At 35.0% G+C, this 17,039-nt stretch overlaps 1 protein-coding gene across 4 annotated transcripts in view; it reads right to left on the reverse strand.

Moving 5' to 3' along the window:
- HERC2 (HECT and RLD domain containing E3 ubiquitin protein ligase 2) overlaps positions 1 to 17,039 on the reverse strand; it is a 733,063-nt gene that overhangs the window by 251,714 nt on the left and 464,310 nt on the right. For 3 of the 4 annotated variants that reach the window (XM_053707729.1, XM_053707727.1, XM_053707726.1), the window contains exons 70-73: positions 16,117 to 16,270; positions 7,160 to 7,267; positions 3,854 to 3,985; positions 780 to 938 (exon numbers count right to left, since the gene is read on the reverse strand). In XM_053707729.1, coding sequence (XP_053563704.1) covers positions 780 to 938; positions 3,854 to 3,985; positions 7,160 to 7,267; positions 16,117 to 16,270 — 553 coding nt within the window. The remainder of the gene's footprint in view (positions 1 to 779; positions 939 to 3,853; positions 3,986 to 7,159; positions 7,268 to 16,116; positions 16,271 to 17,039) is intronic. The other variant, XM_053707730.1, reaches the window with a different exon arrangement.

Here is a 17,039-nt window from a genome sequence, read left to right on the forward strand (position 1 = left end):
TTGGGCTAAGTTTTGCATTTTGTTTCTTTTGTGTGTTAAAGAGATATGAAACCCAACATTTGTCTTTCATGATTCAGAGCATGCAATTTTAAACAACTTTGCAATTTAATTTGATTATCTAGTTTGCTTTGTTTTGTTGGTATCCATTGTTTAAAAGCATATCTAGGTAGGCTCAGGAGCAGCAATGCACTACTGGGAAATAGCTGCTGATTGGTAATTGCCAATGTTATTGATTCTTGCTGTTGACTCACCTAGTGTTCAGCTAGCTCCCAGTAGTGTATTGCAGTTCTTTCTACAAAAGATACCAAGATAATAATGCAAATTTGCTAGAAGAAGTAAATTTGAAAGATGCATCTGAATCATGACAGGAACATTTTCAGTTTCATGTCTCTTTCAGAGGGGCCTTATAATTTAGTTTTGCCTAAGACTTCCCTTAGTCTAGAGCTGCCTCTGCCTATGAATTCCTAAAATGTACTTTGTTCTGTGCCTTTGTGGCAGACTAATGGGAAATACACATAACAGACCCTGGTCAGCCCTTTAACGATGACACCGTATTGTATTCATGTAAGTAGAAACTAGAACTCAGCAGTAGACAAAAACAATAAATGAAAGTATTCAAGTAAGTTTACAGAACAAATAAGGACATAAATAGCGGGGTCTGAATACTCAATTGATAAGAAAAATCTTCATATGTGTTAACTGTAGTATATGAGAGGAAGAAACAGAGTGCAGTATTCTATGCAGGGTTATAATAAAAAGCATACTTTATTTGTCCATACCCAGTGCACTTAGCTGAGCACAAGCAGCAAGGGAAGCAGCCAAACGAGGGACAATACTCCTGTTGGAAGCGAAGTTCAGTCTGAAAGCCAGCAGACAGGTGACCAAATCCATAGATGGGCATGACAATATGCATCTATCTGACAGAAGATCTTTAGGTCCTGAGAAGAGGAAGACGGTTAGCAGATAAATAGTAACAAAATCACAAATGTGACCACAGCTGCAACAGGTCACATTAAAACGCTGCACATAAAACATTTGGATATACACTTGCACATTAGACACCAAGTTAAAGGGACATGAAACCCCAACATTTTCTTTTGTGATTCAGATAGAGCAGTGATTTTTAACCTTTTTTTTGCCGTGGCACACTTTTTTACATTAAAAAATCCTGTGGCACACCACCATCCCAAAATGTTTAAAAAAATCACACATTGTAGCCTAATACAGCATATATATATATATACACACAAACACACACATACTATATGTATTGTGCTGTTATGCCATGCCTCCTACAAACTACCCCTGCACTGGGAGTAAAAAACAGGCAAAGTTTAAAAAATATGTCACACTGTTGTCAGTCTGCCGTGGCACACCTGAGGATCTCTCACGGCACACTAGTGTGCCACGGCACACTGGTTGAAAAACACTGAGATAGAGAATACAATTTTTAAAAAAAGTTTCCAATTTACTTCTATTATCAAATTTGCTTTGTTTCCATATTATGATGTGTTTTGGAGATACCTATGTACGTGTCTGTAGCTCTATATGGAAGGAACTATTGCGGCCCTCTAGTGTTCTTGCAAATGGATAACATTCATGCAAAACTGCTGCCATATAGTGGTCCAGAAATGGGCCGGCTCCTAAGCCTATGTCTCAGCTATTCATCTCAACATACGAAGAGAAGTAAGAAAAATTGATAACAGAAGTAAATTAGAAAACATTGCAATGTACTTTCACAACAAAATAACTTCTAACGCTTTATTTTCTTCCAAGAGCCACACATAGCCAGCTGCCAATCTCAGAGCATGATTGGTATTTACATACTATGCTCTTGCTTGAGCGACAGATAAGTCAGTGTATATTGGTAATGCAAAAAAATGGTATGCTTAAGATTGCCAAAGAAGCATACAGATCTCAATTATTTAGACAATGCAAAGTATGCTGGATAAAATTAATCCTAGTAGTAAATAGTTACATAATTCTGACTGCATATGTGTAAAAGAAAAAAAACATTAAAAACTGGGCACCAGAAGGTAATGAAAAAGTTTTATTTTTTTAAATATAATTTTATTTTTAACTAAAACCTCATTTCCTACTGTATTAACCAATGCTAAGGGATTAAACATACAGAGAATGCTGTGCTTCAGTGTTACTCCAAATAAGGATAAGGTAAGCATATCACAAGCAGGCATATACAGTTGTGCTCATAAGTTTACATACCCTGGCAGAATTTATGATTTCTTGGCCATTTTTCAGAGAATATGAATGGTAATACAAAAACTTTTTTTTCTCTCATGGTTAGTGTTTGGCTGAAGCCATTTATTATCAATCAACTGTGTTTACTCTTTTTAAATCATAATGACAACAGAAACTACCTAAATGACCCTGATCAAAAGTTTACATACCCTGGTGATTTTGGCCTGATAACATGCACGCAAGTTGACACAAAGGGGTTTGAATGGCTATTAAAGGTAACCATCCTCACCTGTGATCTGTTTTCTTGTAATTAGTGTGTGTGTACAAAAGGTCAATGAGTCTCTGGACTCCTGACAGACCCTTGCATCTTTCATCCAGTGATGCTCTGTTTCTAGATTCTGAGTCATGGGGAAAGCAAAAGAATTGTCAAAGGATCTGCAGGAAAAGGTAGTTGAACTGTATAAAACAGGAAAGGGATATAAAAAGATATCCAAGGAATTGAGAATGCAAATCAGCAGTGTTCAAACTCTAATAAAGAAAGAAGTGGAAAATGAGGGGTTCTGTTGAAACCAAACCAATCAAGATGCACAATAAGGAGGCACTTGAAGAAAGATGGGCTGCATGGTCGAGTCACCAGAAGAAAGCCATTACTACGCAAATGCCACAAAGTATCCCACTTACAATACGCCAAACAGCACAGAGACAAGCCTCAAAACTTCTGGCACAAAGTCATTTGGAGTGATGAGACCAAAATTGAGCTTTTTGGCCACAACCATAAACGCAACATTTGGAGAGGAGTCAACAAGGACTATGATGAAAGGTACACCATTCCTACTGTGAAACACGGAGGTGGATCGCTGATGTTTTGGGGATGTGTGAGCTACAAAGGCACAGGAAATTTGGTCAGAATTGATGGCAAGATGAATGCAGTATTTTATCAAACAGAACGCCTCATTTTTCAATTCTTGATTACAGTTTGAACACTGCTGATTTGCATTCTCAATTCCTTGGATATCTTTTTATATCCCTTTCCTGTTTTATACAGTTCAACTACATTTTTCCCACAGATCCTTTGACAATTCTTTTTCTTTCCCCATGACTCCAGAAACGTCAGTGCAGCACTGGATGAAAGATGCAAGGGTCTGTCAGGAGTCCAGAAACTCATTGACCTTTTATACACACACACTAATTACAAGCAAACAGATCACAGGTGAGGATGGTTACCTTTAATAGCCATTCAAACCCCTTTGTGTCAACTTTTGTGCATGTTATCAGGCCAAAATCACCAGGGTATGTAAACTTTTGATCAGGGTCACTTGGGTAGTTTCTGTTGTCATTATGATTTAAAAAGAGTAAACACAGTTGATTGATAATAAATGGCTTCAGCCAAACACTAACCATGAGTGAAAGAAAAAAGTTTGTGTTATCATTCATATTCTCTGAAAAATGGCCAATAAATCAAATTCTGCCAGGGTATGTAAACTTATGAGCACAACTGTATATGTATGCTCCAATCACAAGCCCCATTCTCATGTGAAGCAGCAAAGGAGTGGGGGTTGAATGAATAGCAAAAGTTTTTGTTTATTTCATTAGACCACCTTATGTTAACATGAAAGCAACACATTCCCCTTCAGTATAACTTGGGTGATTTTACCTGCAGCTGGCATTATTGGGTAAACAGTGAACCGCCAGCCCCAACCATTGACTGATCCATCACTAATAAACTTCCACTTTAATTCATCACCTGGAATCCGCAGCTCGCTTGACCAGTCAGACCACTCTCGGCCTGTCAAAAAAAGATTAAATGAAGAAATAAATATAAAGAAGAGATTGGCACTGAGCATTTGAAAATACTTACAAGAACGTATATTTGCAAGTGATACTTTAAGTTCTTTTGCTAGTGGCTTTGCACATTAACATGTATGTGGGAAGGCAATTAGCCGATGCAGCAATTTACCAGACTTACTCTGCATATTTGATGGTAAACAAACAATTAGAATTTTAAGTAGAGAAACTGGGCAGGTTTGATATATCCTCTTCATAAGTTAAAATAAACTATAGCATGGATTTGAAAAATGGTTTACTCTGTTTCACTGAAGTAGAACCTTTCTGTTCTAACATCAGTACAAAACACCTAATGCAAACTTTAAATTGATTTTGCACAAAGCTAAAAACAATATAGGTAAAGGTATCCACAAATCTCTGAACAAATGAACATGTTTGTAGTTTTCAAATTGGAAGTCAGCACAACTCTATAGCTAACAAAGTAAATCCTTAGATCTTTCAAGTGCACAGGCATTACTGTCATTCAAATGTGTAAAACAATACAAAAACGCAGGGAAATAAATGTTCCAATCCCCTTGACAAAGAGAAAGTCTCTACAGTTTTTAAATGGGTATGGAAGCCAAAGCGAAACGTTTATAATTAAGAAAAAAAAAAGTGTTCAATTAAATGGGGGAAAAACAAATCTTCTTCCATTATAAAAATCTACCCATTTCTTAATATCCTTTATTAATAAAAAAAATATCACTACTTCAGAGGTATTCAGATGTCTAAATTGCAGCAGTCATTTAAATGCTTTAAAAAGGGCTTGGTAAATAACCAAAGCCAAAATGCTACAGAAAAGAGATTCAATCTACAAAGGCAAAGTATCTTTAAAGCATAGAGCAATAAGCAGCAAAGTGGTGATTGATACAGAATTGTATCTGCATTAGAATAGGGATATTAAACTGTTGTGCACAACTACAGAAGAATAGTAACTATAAAATGACTATGTTATTACATTTCATCCTGCAGCTCTTTACAAATCAGTTCTGCTTTAATAGCTTAAAGGGTGCCAGATACTGAAGCTCCGCCTCTCTGTACTGTGGGCTGCCATCTTGGAGCTCAGGTATTCTGACAGTCTGCGACAGAAGCTGTGTACTCTCACAGATAAGTAATGTTGTCCACTTTTTTACAGATCTATAAGGTGCTTCTGGTTAGTGTGATATTTACGTTTTTGCATTTTTCACACAGTTTTACAGTTACATAAAATATATTTAAAGAAGCGCTCAACAATAATATATAGCAATGCAGCAGCTCCAAAAATGTACAGCTCCTAATCTGTATCATGCACCATAAACTATAGCATATTATACAACTGTAAAAAAGTGTACAATTTTACTAATCAGTGAGTGTTCACAGTTGTGTCAGAATACCTGAGCACCAAGATGGCTGCCCCCAGTATAAAGAGGCGGAACTTCAGTATCTGACACCTTTAAACTATTAAAACATGAGAACTAATTTGTAAAGAGCTGCAGGAGCGAGATTAAAAAGCAATAGCATAGTGCGTAGTTACAATCATTTTGTAATTGTGCACAGCAGTTAATCTCAATTTAAGTGTGCTCTAAGCATAAAGAGAGATCTGCTTTTTTTTTTTCCAGTGGAGAGAATTTTGTATTTCAAACGAGGAGAAAGGTGTCTCTGTGATCACTGTGGCAATGATAATCAATAGACAGAATAAGCAAATGAAGAATCAGAATAAGGATATCCCAATATTTTAAATGAGTAGTTCTGCAAAGCTCTGGTTACAGGGCAATTATCTTAAAAATGGCCAAATCCACAAATAACCCCCATAAGCAGAACAAAATATGCTTTAAGACCCCTCATTTCAAATAGTAAAAATAAGATGATTGATGTAACTACATCTCTTAACATCTAGCCTTGTATTATTTTTTATTGTGAGTCAGGATGTTTACCATCCAGGTTTCTCTGACCAGTTACATATTTAGGAGATCCAGAAAAATGGAAATAGTAGAGGAGTTCAAAAAGAGCTGACATGTTATGAAATACCTTTAAAAGGACAATATATTGGTTAAAAGTTAGTCTTTTACTAGCACTAATTACAAGATGGTCTTAAAGTGAATGTCAAATTTCAGCAATGAGTGCCCGGTTTTTAAAAATACTTTTAAAAACAGGGGCACTTTCATTGATGAAAATTTACATTGCATCGGATTTGTAGAAATACTTACCATTCACTTCTGCAAAGCCGGATAGCCGATCCCAGCCTCAGTTCCTCTGTACTGACATCAGAAATTACAAAACCGGCTTCCTCCAATCATGGCTTGCACCCCAGAGCGTCCATCTCGTGATGCCCGGCTGTGATTGGAGGAAGCCAGTTTCGTCATTGCTGTGGTTGTACAGCAGGAAGAAGAAGGCGGGGGATCATCGATCCGGCTTTGCAGAAGTAAAAGGTAAGTATTTCTTCAAATCTGTTGCAATGTAAACTTTCATCAATGAAAGTGCCCCTGTTTTTAAAAGTATTTTTAAAAACCGGGCACTCATTGCTGAAAATTGACATTCACTTTAAATGACAAGCTTTGGGAAGGTAAATTAATGCCAAATATGGAACTAAAAAAAATATATAAATAAAGAAATGACTGTTATGGAGTCTACTATGTAAAAATCACTCTGCATTCTACATAATGGCCTTTTCTCCATTTTATAAATTTCAGAAAATGAATAATGATCTTCTAAAATATCATAGACTGCTTACAAATAGGATACAATCTGTGCTATAAACGTACAGAAAGGTACCAAAAATAAAGTTTACATCCTAAGAATGCAAATGTTTAAAAATGCTTTTAAGTGCACTAATAGGAAATAACACTATAGTGAAGAGATTACTGTATCAAGCAGTAAACATTCTTACCCATCCCTAAAAATTGGACTAGATATTACAATTTATAATACAATTTTCTGGATATACTTAATTATATTTCATTATGAATTTTTAATTTCTGATTTCAGAGAAATTGTGTTTCATAACCTCAGTACATTTTAAATGATACAATCATACAATAAACACAGAAAGAACAGGACAACATTGCAGCTTTAATATATTCTGAAAATGGTAAATTGGCATGCAAAGCAAAATGAAGGGCTTTTAAAATGGGAGAAAAAAAATGGCTCAGCTCATCACCTGATCGGACTGAAACTATCCTGTTGGCCCCATCCATAATGGTGAGTGGGTCATGACGCCGCTCTGTAGAACACTGGCGGTCAAATTCTACCCTAAGGCCCTCAGCACCTAGACAGCCATAAAGAGAGTGATATGTTGTTTTGTTGTGTGTTTTTGTTTGTTTGTTTTTTTAAAACAAAGTAACACAGTAAAAGGCCTAAATGAAAGGTAAATACTTATAAATAATATAATAAAAGATGGGGGAAAAAGGAATAAAGATTGTTAACAATATGAATCACTTTCATTTATGTTAGGTATATAATTTATGTAAATGCAAACAAAAAAGTATATTATCTACACAAAATATATATTACTGCAAGTTGGTAATATATATGTATACATATTTATCAAAGAAGAAATCTTTGTTTTAACTGCAGGGATTTAAATTCCCTGACCCATCTTATACTTTGATTATGAGATTACGACGTTACAGAGAGTAGTTAACAGGTATTGCCGTGCTGACCTTACCAAACTTTGTAAATAGCTCTCTGGAGATGCACATAAAATTGCACACACTGTTGGATTGGGTAAGCCCCAAAGGAACATGTATTAGGAAAACTAAAGTAAGATTTAATTTCCTTCTTTCAGTTACTCCATGAAAGCCAATTCACCAAAATAAATTTAGTAAACCAGGGCACTGACTATGTTGGAAATGATGTATATGAACAAATATTTGTCTGACCTTGAGGAATCGTCAGCAGTCACTTCATTTTTTTAAATATCTTATTCAGCAACAAGAAAGGGCAACAGATTTGCAAAAAGGATCTTCTTACCAATGAAAGTAGGTCAAAGACCCAATCAGCTAGATTAAAATAGATACGCCATGTATTTGGAAGTCCATTTGCTTACAATTCATGTCAACATGCTTTAAGCGATCTGTGTATTTTCATGCTTATTCAAAAAGAAATTCAATAGAATGAGTGTCCCGTAATTGAAGTAAATGTATACTACAGCAGTCTAAAAAGGAGAATGTCACGCTACAACAGCTTTACATGATTACACATTTGCTTATTAAAAGGACCAGTACATACAGTAGATTTGCATAATTAATAAATATATGATAAAAAGACAATGCAATAGCACTTAGTCTGAATTTCAAATGAGTAGTAGATTCTTTTCTGACAAATTTAAAAGTTATGTCTATTTCCACTCCCCCTGTACCATGTGATAGCAATCAGCCAATCACAAATGCATACACCAACCATGTGACAGCCATCAGCCAGTCACAAATGCATATACGTATATTCTGTGAATTCTTGCACATGCTCAGTAGGAGCTGGTGACTCAAAAAGTGTAAATATAAAAACGACTGTGCACATTTTGTTAATGGAAGTAAATTGGAAAGTTGTTTAAAATTGCGTGCTCTATCTGAATCAAGAAAGTTTAATTTTTACTTGAGTGTCCCTGTAAACCCCATGATGAATGCTCTTTGTCAATCAAATTTGTTATAAAAATGTTTTGTTTTATTTGTTAAATGTGTGCTTTTCAGGCTTCAGTGATCATTATGGTTACAGGGTCCACTGATGAAGACTTGCCTATTCCCCTCCCCCATTGCTTACAACAGAGTCCGCCATCAAGAAGATGGACTTATGTAGAATATGGTGGCAGGAATTAGCACACAGTATGCTCATAATATATTGCTTGTTTTTTATTTTATTTTTTATTTTTAAAAGCATAAGACAGGGGTTGACATGTAGTCAGACATTGGTAGAAACTGCAAAGTAACATTTTAGCTATCTTTAAATAAACATTTGCCCCCCCCCCCAACAACAACAGGATGCATGCAAGCGAAACATGACAGAACATTATTAGCTAGGATCTCTTAGCCACAGAAGATTCCACTTTTTTATATGAAAGTGAAGAGTTCTGAATTTAGAAGACTCCTCTAAACTAGGAATACCCATGCTTCTCTGTATTTAAAGGGACAGTCTAGTCAAAATTAAACTTTCATTATTCAGATAGGACATGTAATTTTAATCAACCTTTCAATTTACTTTTATCATCAAATTGCTTTTTTCTATTGGTATTCTAAGTTGAAACTAAACCTAGGTAGGCTCATATGCTAATTTCTAAGCCCTTAAAGGACTGCCTCTTATCACATGCTTTTTAAATTGCTTTTCACAACAAGAGACTTGATAGTTCATGTGGGCCATATAGATAACACTGTGTTCAGGCACAAAAAGTTATTTAAGATTTAGCACAACACAATGCTAAATGCAAGTCAATAGATAATAGTCAGTCATGTGATCAGGGGGCTGTCAGAAGGTTCTTAGATACAAGGTAATAACAGAGGTAAAACGTATATTAATATAACTGTTGGTTATGCAAAACTGGGGAATGGGTATTAAAGGGATTATGTATCTTTTAAAACATAATTAAATAACCAGTAAATACAGTAAATTTGCATAATCAACAAAGACAATGTAATAACACTTAGTCTGAACTTCAAATGAGTAGTAGATTTGTTTCTGACAAATTCCAGTTATGTCTATTTTTGCTCCCCCTGTACAATGTGACAGCCAGCAGCCAATCACAAATGCATATACGTATATTCTGTGAATTCTTGCACATGCTCAGTAGGAGCTGGTGACTCAAAAAGTATAAATATAAAAAGACTGTGCACATTTTGTTAATAGAATTATATTGCAAAGTTGTTTAAAATTGCATACTCTATCTGAATCATAAAAGTTAAATTTTGACTTGAGTGTCCCTTAAAGAGGGAACCTAAACTCTGGAAGGCAAGTTGTCACCTACAGTTTTTTTAACCATATAGAGCACATACAATGATATTAGCCACTTGCAAGCTCAGAACTTTCTATTTATAAATCATGCACACAAAAAGCTCCACTACATCATATAGAAGTATTTTTCAAGTTTTGGTCATTTCTATAGGAAATAAGACGAAAGAAAGAAAAAGAAAAAAGCTGTCAACACAGCAATGAGGCATCCCTGAGTTACTCCTCTAGAACATTTCTATTTCATAATGACACAACACATAGTTATATTAGACTATTACAGACAAAGGTTTGTGTTTACAAGAAATTAAATGACTCTCTCTCCACATTTGTTAAGAGTGCACAAAATAAGCTTTGAATCCATTTATGGGTCTAGCAAATTTGTCAGAGCTTGTTTACATTATTAAAAAATGGAAAAAACGGTCTTGTTAATTGAACTGAATTTGTACTATACGGACACAATTTTACAACTGGTAAATATAGGATGTCACAGGAAAAGCATATACTTCGCCCATAACATATATAAATTAAAGGGATATGATATGAAAGCCCAAAAATGTATTTTGTGATTCATACCATTTTTAAAAAGTTTCTAATTTACAATTTACTTCTTTTTTTTTTTTTATCAATTTTGCTTCGTTCCTATGATATTCTGTGTTGAAGAGATACCTAGGTAGGCATCTGGAGCACTACATGCAGGGAATAGTGCTGCAATCTACTGCTCTTGCAAATGGATCACATTCTTGCAAAACTGCTGCCATTTAGTGCTCCAGAAATGGTCCGGCTCCTAAACGAACATCCCTGCCTTTCAACAAAAGATACCAAAAAATGAAGACAAATTGATAATAGAATAAATTAGTAGTATACAGTAATAAGTTGCTGTTTTTTTTTTTAAATTGTAGGCTCTGTCTGAATCATGAAAGAAAAATTGGTTTATTATCCATTTAACAAACAAACTCTTTATGGAAAACAATTTGTTTGTATTTAAACCTTGCACAAATAAAAATAAATTATAAATGCAGTTTAATTTTAAAATGACCTCTTCTAATTCTCAAACATTTACATATTTTACTTTAAAACAAGAGTTTTTCTAAACACTAAAAAAAACGGCTCACACTAGTGCAGAGAAAACCATGTTTATACGTTAAACAGATTTCAACTAAATTTGTTAAAACAGAGTTATAGGCTGTTAAACATAATTTAAAGGGCCATTATAGCTAAATAAAACTACACACACTAACCCTTTAAACACTACTATGTGTTAAACCCTCACAAAGGGATTAAAACACACAGTAGAAGCAATGCTTGGCATCCACACAGCACTGCTGGTCCTGAGCAGAACATTTTTATGAGACCCTAAGAAATCATAACATAAAATGCCATAATATGTATAAAAATAAAATAATAACATAGTAGATGAGGTTGAATAAAGACCATCCATCCAGTTTATCCTACCCAAATCTCATTATACTTACAAAAAAGCTCCAGTTGAGCTTAAATTAATCCCATTAAAAGGTGACCCATTTAACACAAGCAATCTTATCCCTGAATTATGTTTCTAGCCACAAATATATCTTAACCTTTTTTAAATGTATTTAAGGTATTGGCATTTACTACCTCCTCAGGCAATAAGTTCCATTATTTTATTGCTCTTACAGTGAAAAAAACATTTACGTTGCTCGAGATTAAATCTCAAAATTCAACCCACAGGGTGTCTACATTATGACCGGTATCATCATAAATATCTTCCCATATTATAGGCTTACAGTCACGTTTAATATACATGCATATTCCTCCATCCCTTTTTTTACTCCTGTCCCTCCTAAATAACATATAACCCTCTAAAGATAACGGACCAGTCATGTGAATCATCCCACCAGGTTTCAGTTATACTGATATCATACTCCTCTTCTGTAACTAAGAGCTCCAGCAACCCCATTTTACCCGTCATGCTTCTTGAATTTGTGATCATACATATTTTCATGTGCTTTCTTCTGCTACTTGGTGCACTTTACTCCAAACTTTCTAGTGTGACATTTTCTAAGTGTACCCTTCTGTCATGCTTTCCTTAAGATATTCTAGGTATGACATATTCACTGATCTGCAGACATCCCAAGTCTCCCGGAAGCATTGAAATAGCTGCTCCCTGACGCCCGCAAATCAATTGGATATCCCAGAAGTTCAACGTACGGCAACTATCTATATAATATGGTAATATTTCTTCAGTTAGTAACAGAGCGTGCATAACAATTTTTTGTGTGATGACCACACAAAACAAATCGTTATGCACGCTTTGTTACTAGGCAGTAACTAAACTGGTTGTTTGGTCTGTGTGATCGCTTTCTGAACTTCAGCAGTTTTGTGATTGGCTGCTGGCTGCTTCATTTGCATTCATCTGTGTTCCAGTTTAAATGCTGCGGTAACCACCCGGTACTAGTCAGATCATATACTACTGTCTACATTGAGGATTGAAGTAAGTAGTAACGACCACAATATATAGCAAATATACGGTAAACGAACAAAATCTCCATTTGACAGGCTTCTCGAATACATGTGTTTAAATCGATCTCACAAACTTTACAATATCTACAGATTCTGTTATTTGTTCTTTATTTGTGTAGAATCTGTAGATATTGTAAAGTTTGCGAGATCGATTTAAACACATGTATTCGAGAAGCCTGTCAAATGGAGATTTTGTTAGTTTAGCGCATTTGCTTTGGAATTATATTATTACCATGATATATTTGCTATGATTTTTGAGGAAGTTCAATGTTAAAGCAGCCAATTGGGAGGTGGATTGCAATGGGCAATAGCAACACTGGTTAATCTGCTTAATTCTTAATTTTCTACATTTTGACAGTTTCAGTGAGATGAACTGATGTCTTATTTAGTGCTGTCATTTACATAAAGAAGAATTTTGATATGGTACTAAATGATGACTTATTTAGATAAGTCAAGCTGTCATAACTTTTAATAGATGTCAGAACTAGGTATGTAAAATATATTAAATTCTGTAGATTGGAGGTTTATGATATTTATGGGGGGGGGGGGGTCAGTAGCCAGTGAAACCATCTCCCTCAAATGAGTTTTTCCAGGTTGGGATGTTTGGATCTGTCTGTTCTATTATGCTTGGAATGACCCTCCCCCTTTGTCTAATTTAAAAGCAGCCCAGTGCTCTAAGTCAAACCCCTCATTTTTACACAGTTTAACCAGGAATTAACCGACATTGGCTCCTTCTGCCTTATAGGGTTAGCACATGGCACTGGTAATATCCCTTGTAATAAAAATAATAATTATATATACAACCACCTGGTTGCACTAACGGATTACTTTGATACTTACGTTTTGGATCAGAATGATTATATTTTACCCTTGGATGGCACCACAAAGCCAGAAGTAGCATCTTCCATGTCTCCAATTAAACTAGTTTCAAATATCATCATAACCAACTCCTCTGAATTGGTGAAGTTGTACTAATAAGGTGCATCCACCCTTTAGACATACTAAAATAATTTAATATTGTTTGTAGTGTCAACATCAAATTATTCAAAACATTTTTTTATGGATTATTTAAAATCTTAAAAAGGTTTCAGAATCCAGTCATGCCGCAATCACCAGATCTCTGCTCCAATAATTTTTAAGTCATCTGCCAAATCATCTTCCTCTTCAGCTAAACAGGATGCTTCATCAAAATTCAATACATCTTGCACACTCTGATACAAAATGAACCTGTTTACTATAGGCTTTATACTTGAAATAAGCAAATTGAATACAGCACCCTCTACTCACAGGAGCACGGAGAAGGCTTACCAAGCCCAAATGAATCCAAATAGAAAAGAAGTCTCAAGCTGTGGTGAGTAAAATAACCTTTATTTTGCATACAGGGACCAGTAAAGTAACGTTTTGGGCTAACACTAAGCCCTTTCTCAAGCTTGGGCTTAGTGTTAGCCCGAAACGTTGCTTTACTGGTCCCTGTATGCAAAATAAAGGTTATTTTACTCACCACAGCTGGATCTTCTTTTCTACTATAGGGTTTAGGCAGGATACTTTTCAAGCATTTTGATTTCTATACCATTACAATCTGTTTCTAAAGTTTAACTTATAGTCAGTGCTCTGTGCCCTCATACTTTCATCACAAAGTCTTTCTGTCATGCCTTTCAGTGTTATTGCAAAATTAACTAAGACTAATATAATTTTTTGGTCCAAACTCCAAATCACGATAAGATCTAGAAAGGCCATGGAAAAAACACCACATTCCACTACTACCACGAAAAAGAACTACTACTAAGACAGAACAGAGGCTTTATAACTATTTTTCATCATACACTGAAGGATAATTATGACAAAAAGATGATCAGTTTCATGAAAGTGTACTAATTTTTTTTTCCACTTAATGTGTTTTCAAGGACTTGTTACACAAGAAGAAGAGTATGGAAAATTGCTCCTATGGTGTTATTTTTGAATCTGAATAGCCTGTTTTGATCACTGAAACCACAACGTATTGCTCCATTCAAATAGTCTGAGCCTGCAGAGAGAGTAGACATGTTATATCTCTGTATACACAAAGGCCAGTACTTGCTAGAATCAATCTAAAAGGTGCAATTTTCAGTAGATTTAATGCTATGGGTTGGTATAACAAGCCACTGGGGAAAACATTAACAGAATAATGTACTCAGGCAAGCAGTTGACAAGAGTTTATTGTATTCCAAGAAGCTACAGGAATACTCTGTTAAATTGCCTTGGTTCTTTTCATCGCCCCCACCCTCCACTGTGAAGTTGGTTTTTGCTACTGCTTTTTTATTTATTTAACTTTCTCTGTCATATTGTATGCACAGACACACACACAACATATTTGACATTAAAGCCATGCACACATTATAAATATGGCACATCATGCAATACTGCAGACATCTAACATTAATAGAGCAAGCTGAAAGGTGTTCATTCCAGTCTGTAAAGGTTAAAACAAGTAAAGCTTTAAAGGGACACTGAACCCAAATTTTTTCTTTTGTGATTCAGATAGAACATGCAATTTTAAGCAACTTTCTAATTTACTCCTATTATCAAATTTTCTTCATTCTCTTTGTATATTAATTTGAAAAGCAAGAATGTAAGTTTAGATGCTGGCCCATTTTTGGTTTACAACCTGGGTTGTTCTTGCTGATTGGTGGATAAATTTACCCACCAATAAACAAGTGCTGTTCAGGGTACTGAACCAAAAATACATTAGATGCCTCCTTTTTAAAATAAAGATAGCAAGAGAACGAAGAAAAATTGACAAAAGGAGTAAATTAGAAAGTTGCTTAACATTGCATGCTCTATCTGAATCACGAAAGAAAAAAAACTGGGTTCAGTGTCCCTTTAATCATCTCTGAGAAATAATTAAGTTGCCTAAATTTGAAGAAAAGAAAAAAAAACTATGCTCAAGCAGGGATGTAAAATTCTAGCACATCTGTGGAGTTGGACACCACTAAGCTAACCCAATGATTTAACAGGTAAGTGGAGAAGGAAGACCATAAGGCCAAACATACACATTGCACAAGGAAGAAATGGCAAAAGGATGTAGTTAGGACGACTGAAGACCCATTAAGAACACATTTCAAGAGATCAAAAGGAACAGAGAAGTCCCGTTCCTTTAAGAACACTAACAGAAAACAAAATGACTGAAGTAGGTGCAAGGTGGGAATATGCTAGCCCATGTTTGTAAGTATTGGCCTAACTACATACAAATAAAAGGTTAATTTGGTGAACTGGCTGTCATGGTGGCCCAGGGTTTATTTTTTGTCATCACAGGAGTTAATTATAGAGTGAAACAAATAAAGTTGACATGATGTTATTAGATCATATTTTAAAGTCACTATTTAAATATTTCTGCATTTTTTTCTTTAAGAAACACGATGATAGTTCACTAAATTAGGTCTGTGTTCAGTAATATAATCCCTGATAATGTAAGATGGCAGACATTGGGTAGGGGAGGGAGAAATATCATTCACCTAATGAGAGTAGAAGGTGATTTCCATATTTTCTGAAAAACACGTCAGTGTTTCAAATAATTTTTCATAATGCAAAACTGTTTTCAAATCTACATTTCATAAATAAATATTTCAAGCCTATTATAAACAATCTAATTTTGTACCATAATATTTACATAAAAAATGTATTTTGACAACAAAAACTACTTACCTGGTATTTTTATTGTACCACTTGTGGAGGTGTCATCTGTATATGGGTGGCTACTTTCTACCACTATTGGTTGTGAGGACAATCGGCCACTTTGAGAGTCTGTGGCCACATCCTCTAGTTCGGTGACACAGAGCTCCAAAAGCATGTCTGCAACCTACAATTAGACAATGACAAATTATTTTGAGTTTGTGATGGATTCAACAGGACCAATATTAAAGGGACGTGATACCCAAATGATGAAGCACATGAAAGTGATGCAGCATAGCTGTAAAAAGTCGACTAGAAAAGATCACCTTAATGTCTCTATGTAAAAAAACATAATTTATGTAAGAACTTACCTGATAAATTAATTTCTTTCATATTGGCAAGAGTCCATGAGCTAGTGACATATGGGATATACATTCTACCAGGAGGGACAAAGTTTCCCAAACCTCAAAATGCCTATAAATACACCCCTCAACACACCCACAATTCAGTTTAACGAATAGCCAAGTAGTGGGGTGATAAAATAAGGAGTAAAAAAGCATACAAAAAGGAGGAACTGGAAAAATAATTGTGCTTTTATCCAAAAATCATAACCACCAAAAAAAAGGGTGGGCCTCATGGACTCTTGTCAATATGAAAAAAATGAATTTATCAGGTAAGTTCTTACATAAATTATGTTTTCTTTCATGTAATTGGCAAGAGTCCATGAGCTAGTGACGTATGGGATAGAAATACCCAAGATGTGGAAGACCACAGAAGAGTCACTAGAAAAGGAGGGATAAAATAAAAACAGCTATTTCCGCTGAAAAAATTAAATCCACACACACAAAAAAAACAAGTCTCTCATAAATTTAACATAAATTACAAGAAAAAAAAACTTAAATCATAAGCAGAAGAATCAAACTGAGACAGCTCCCTGAAGAACTTTTCTACCAAAG

The sequence above is a fragment of the Bombina bombina genome, chromosome 3 (assembly GCF_027579735.1).
Source record: "Bombina bombina isolate aBomBom1 chromosome 3, aBomBom1.pri, whole genome shotgun sequence".
Taxonomy (NCBI): domain Eukaryota; kingdom Metazoa; phylum Chordata; class Amphibia; order Anura; family Bombinatoridae; genus Bombina; species Bombina bombina.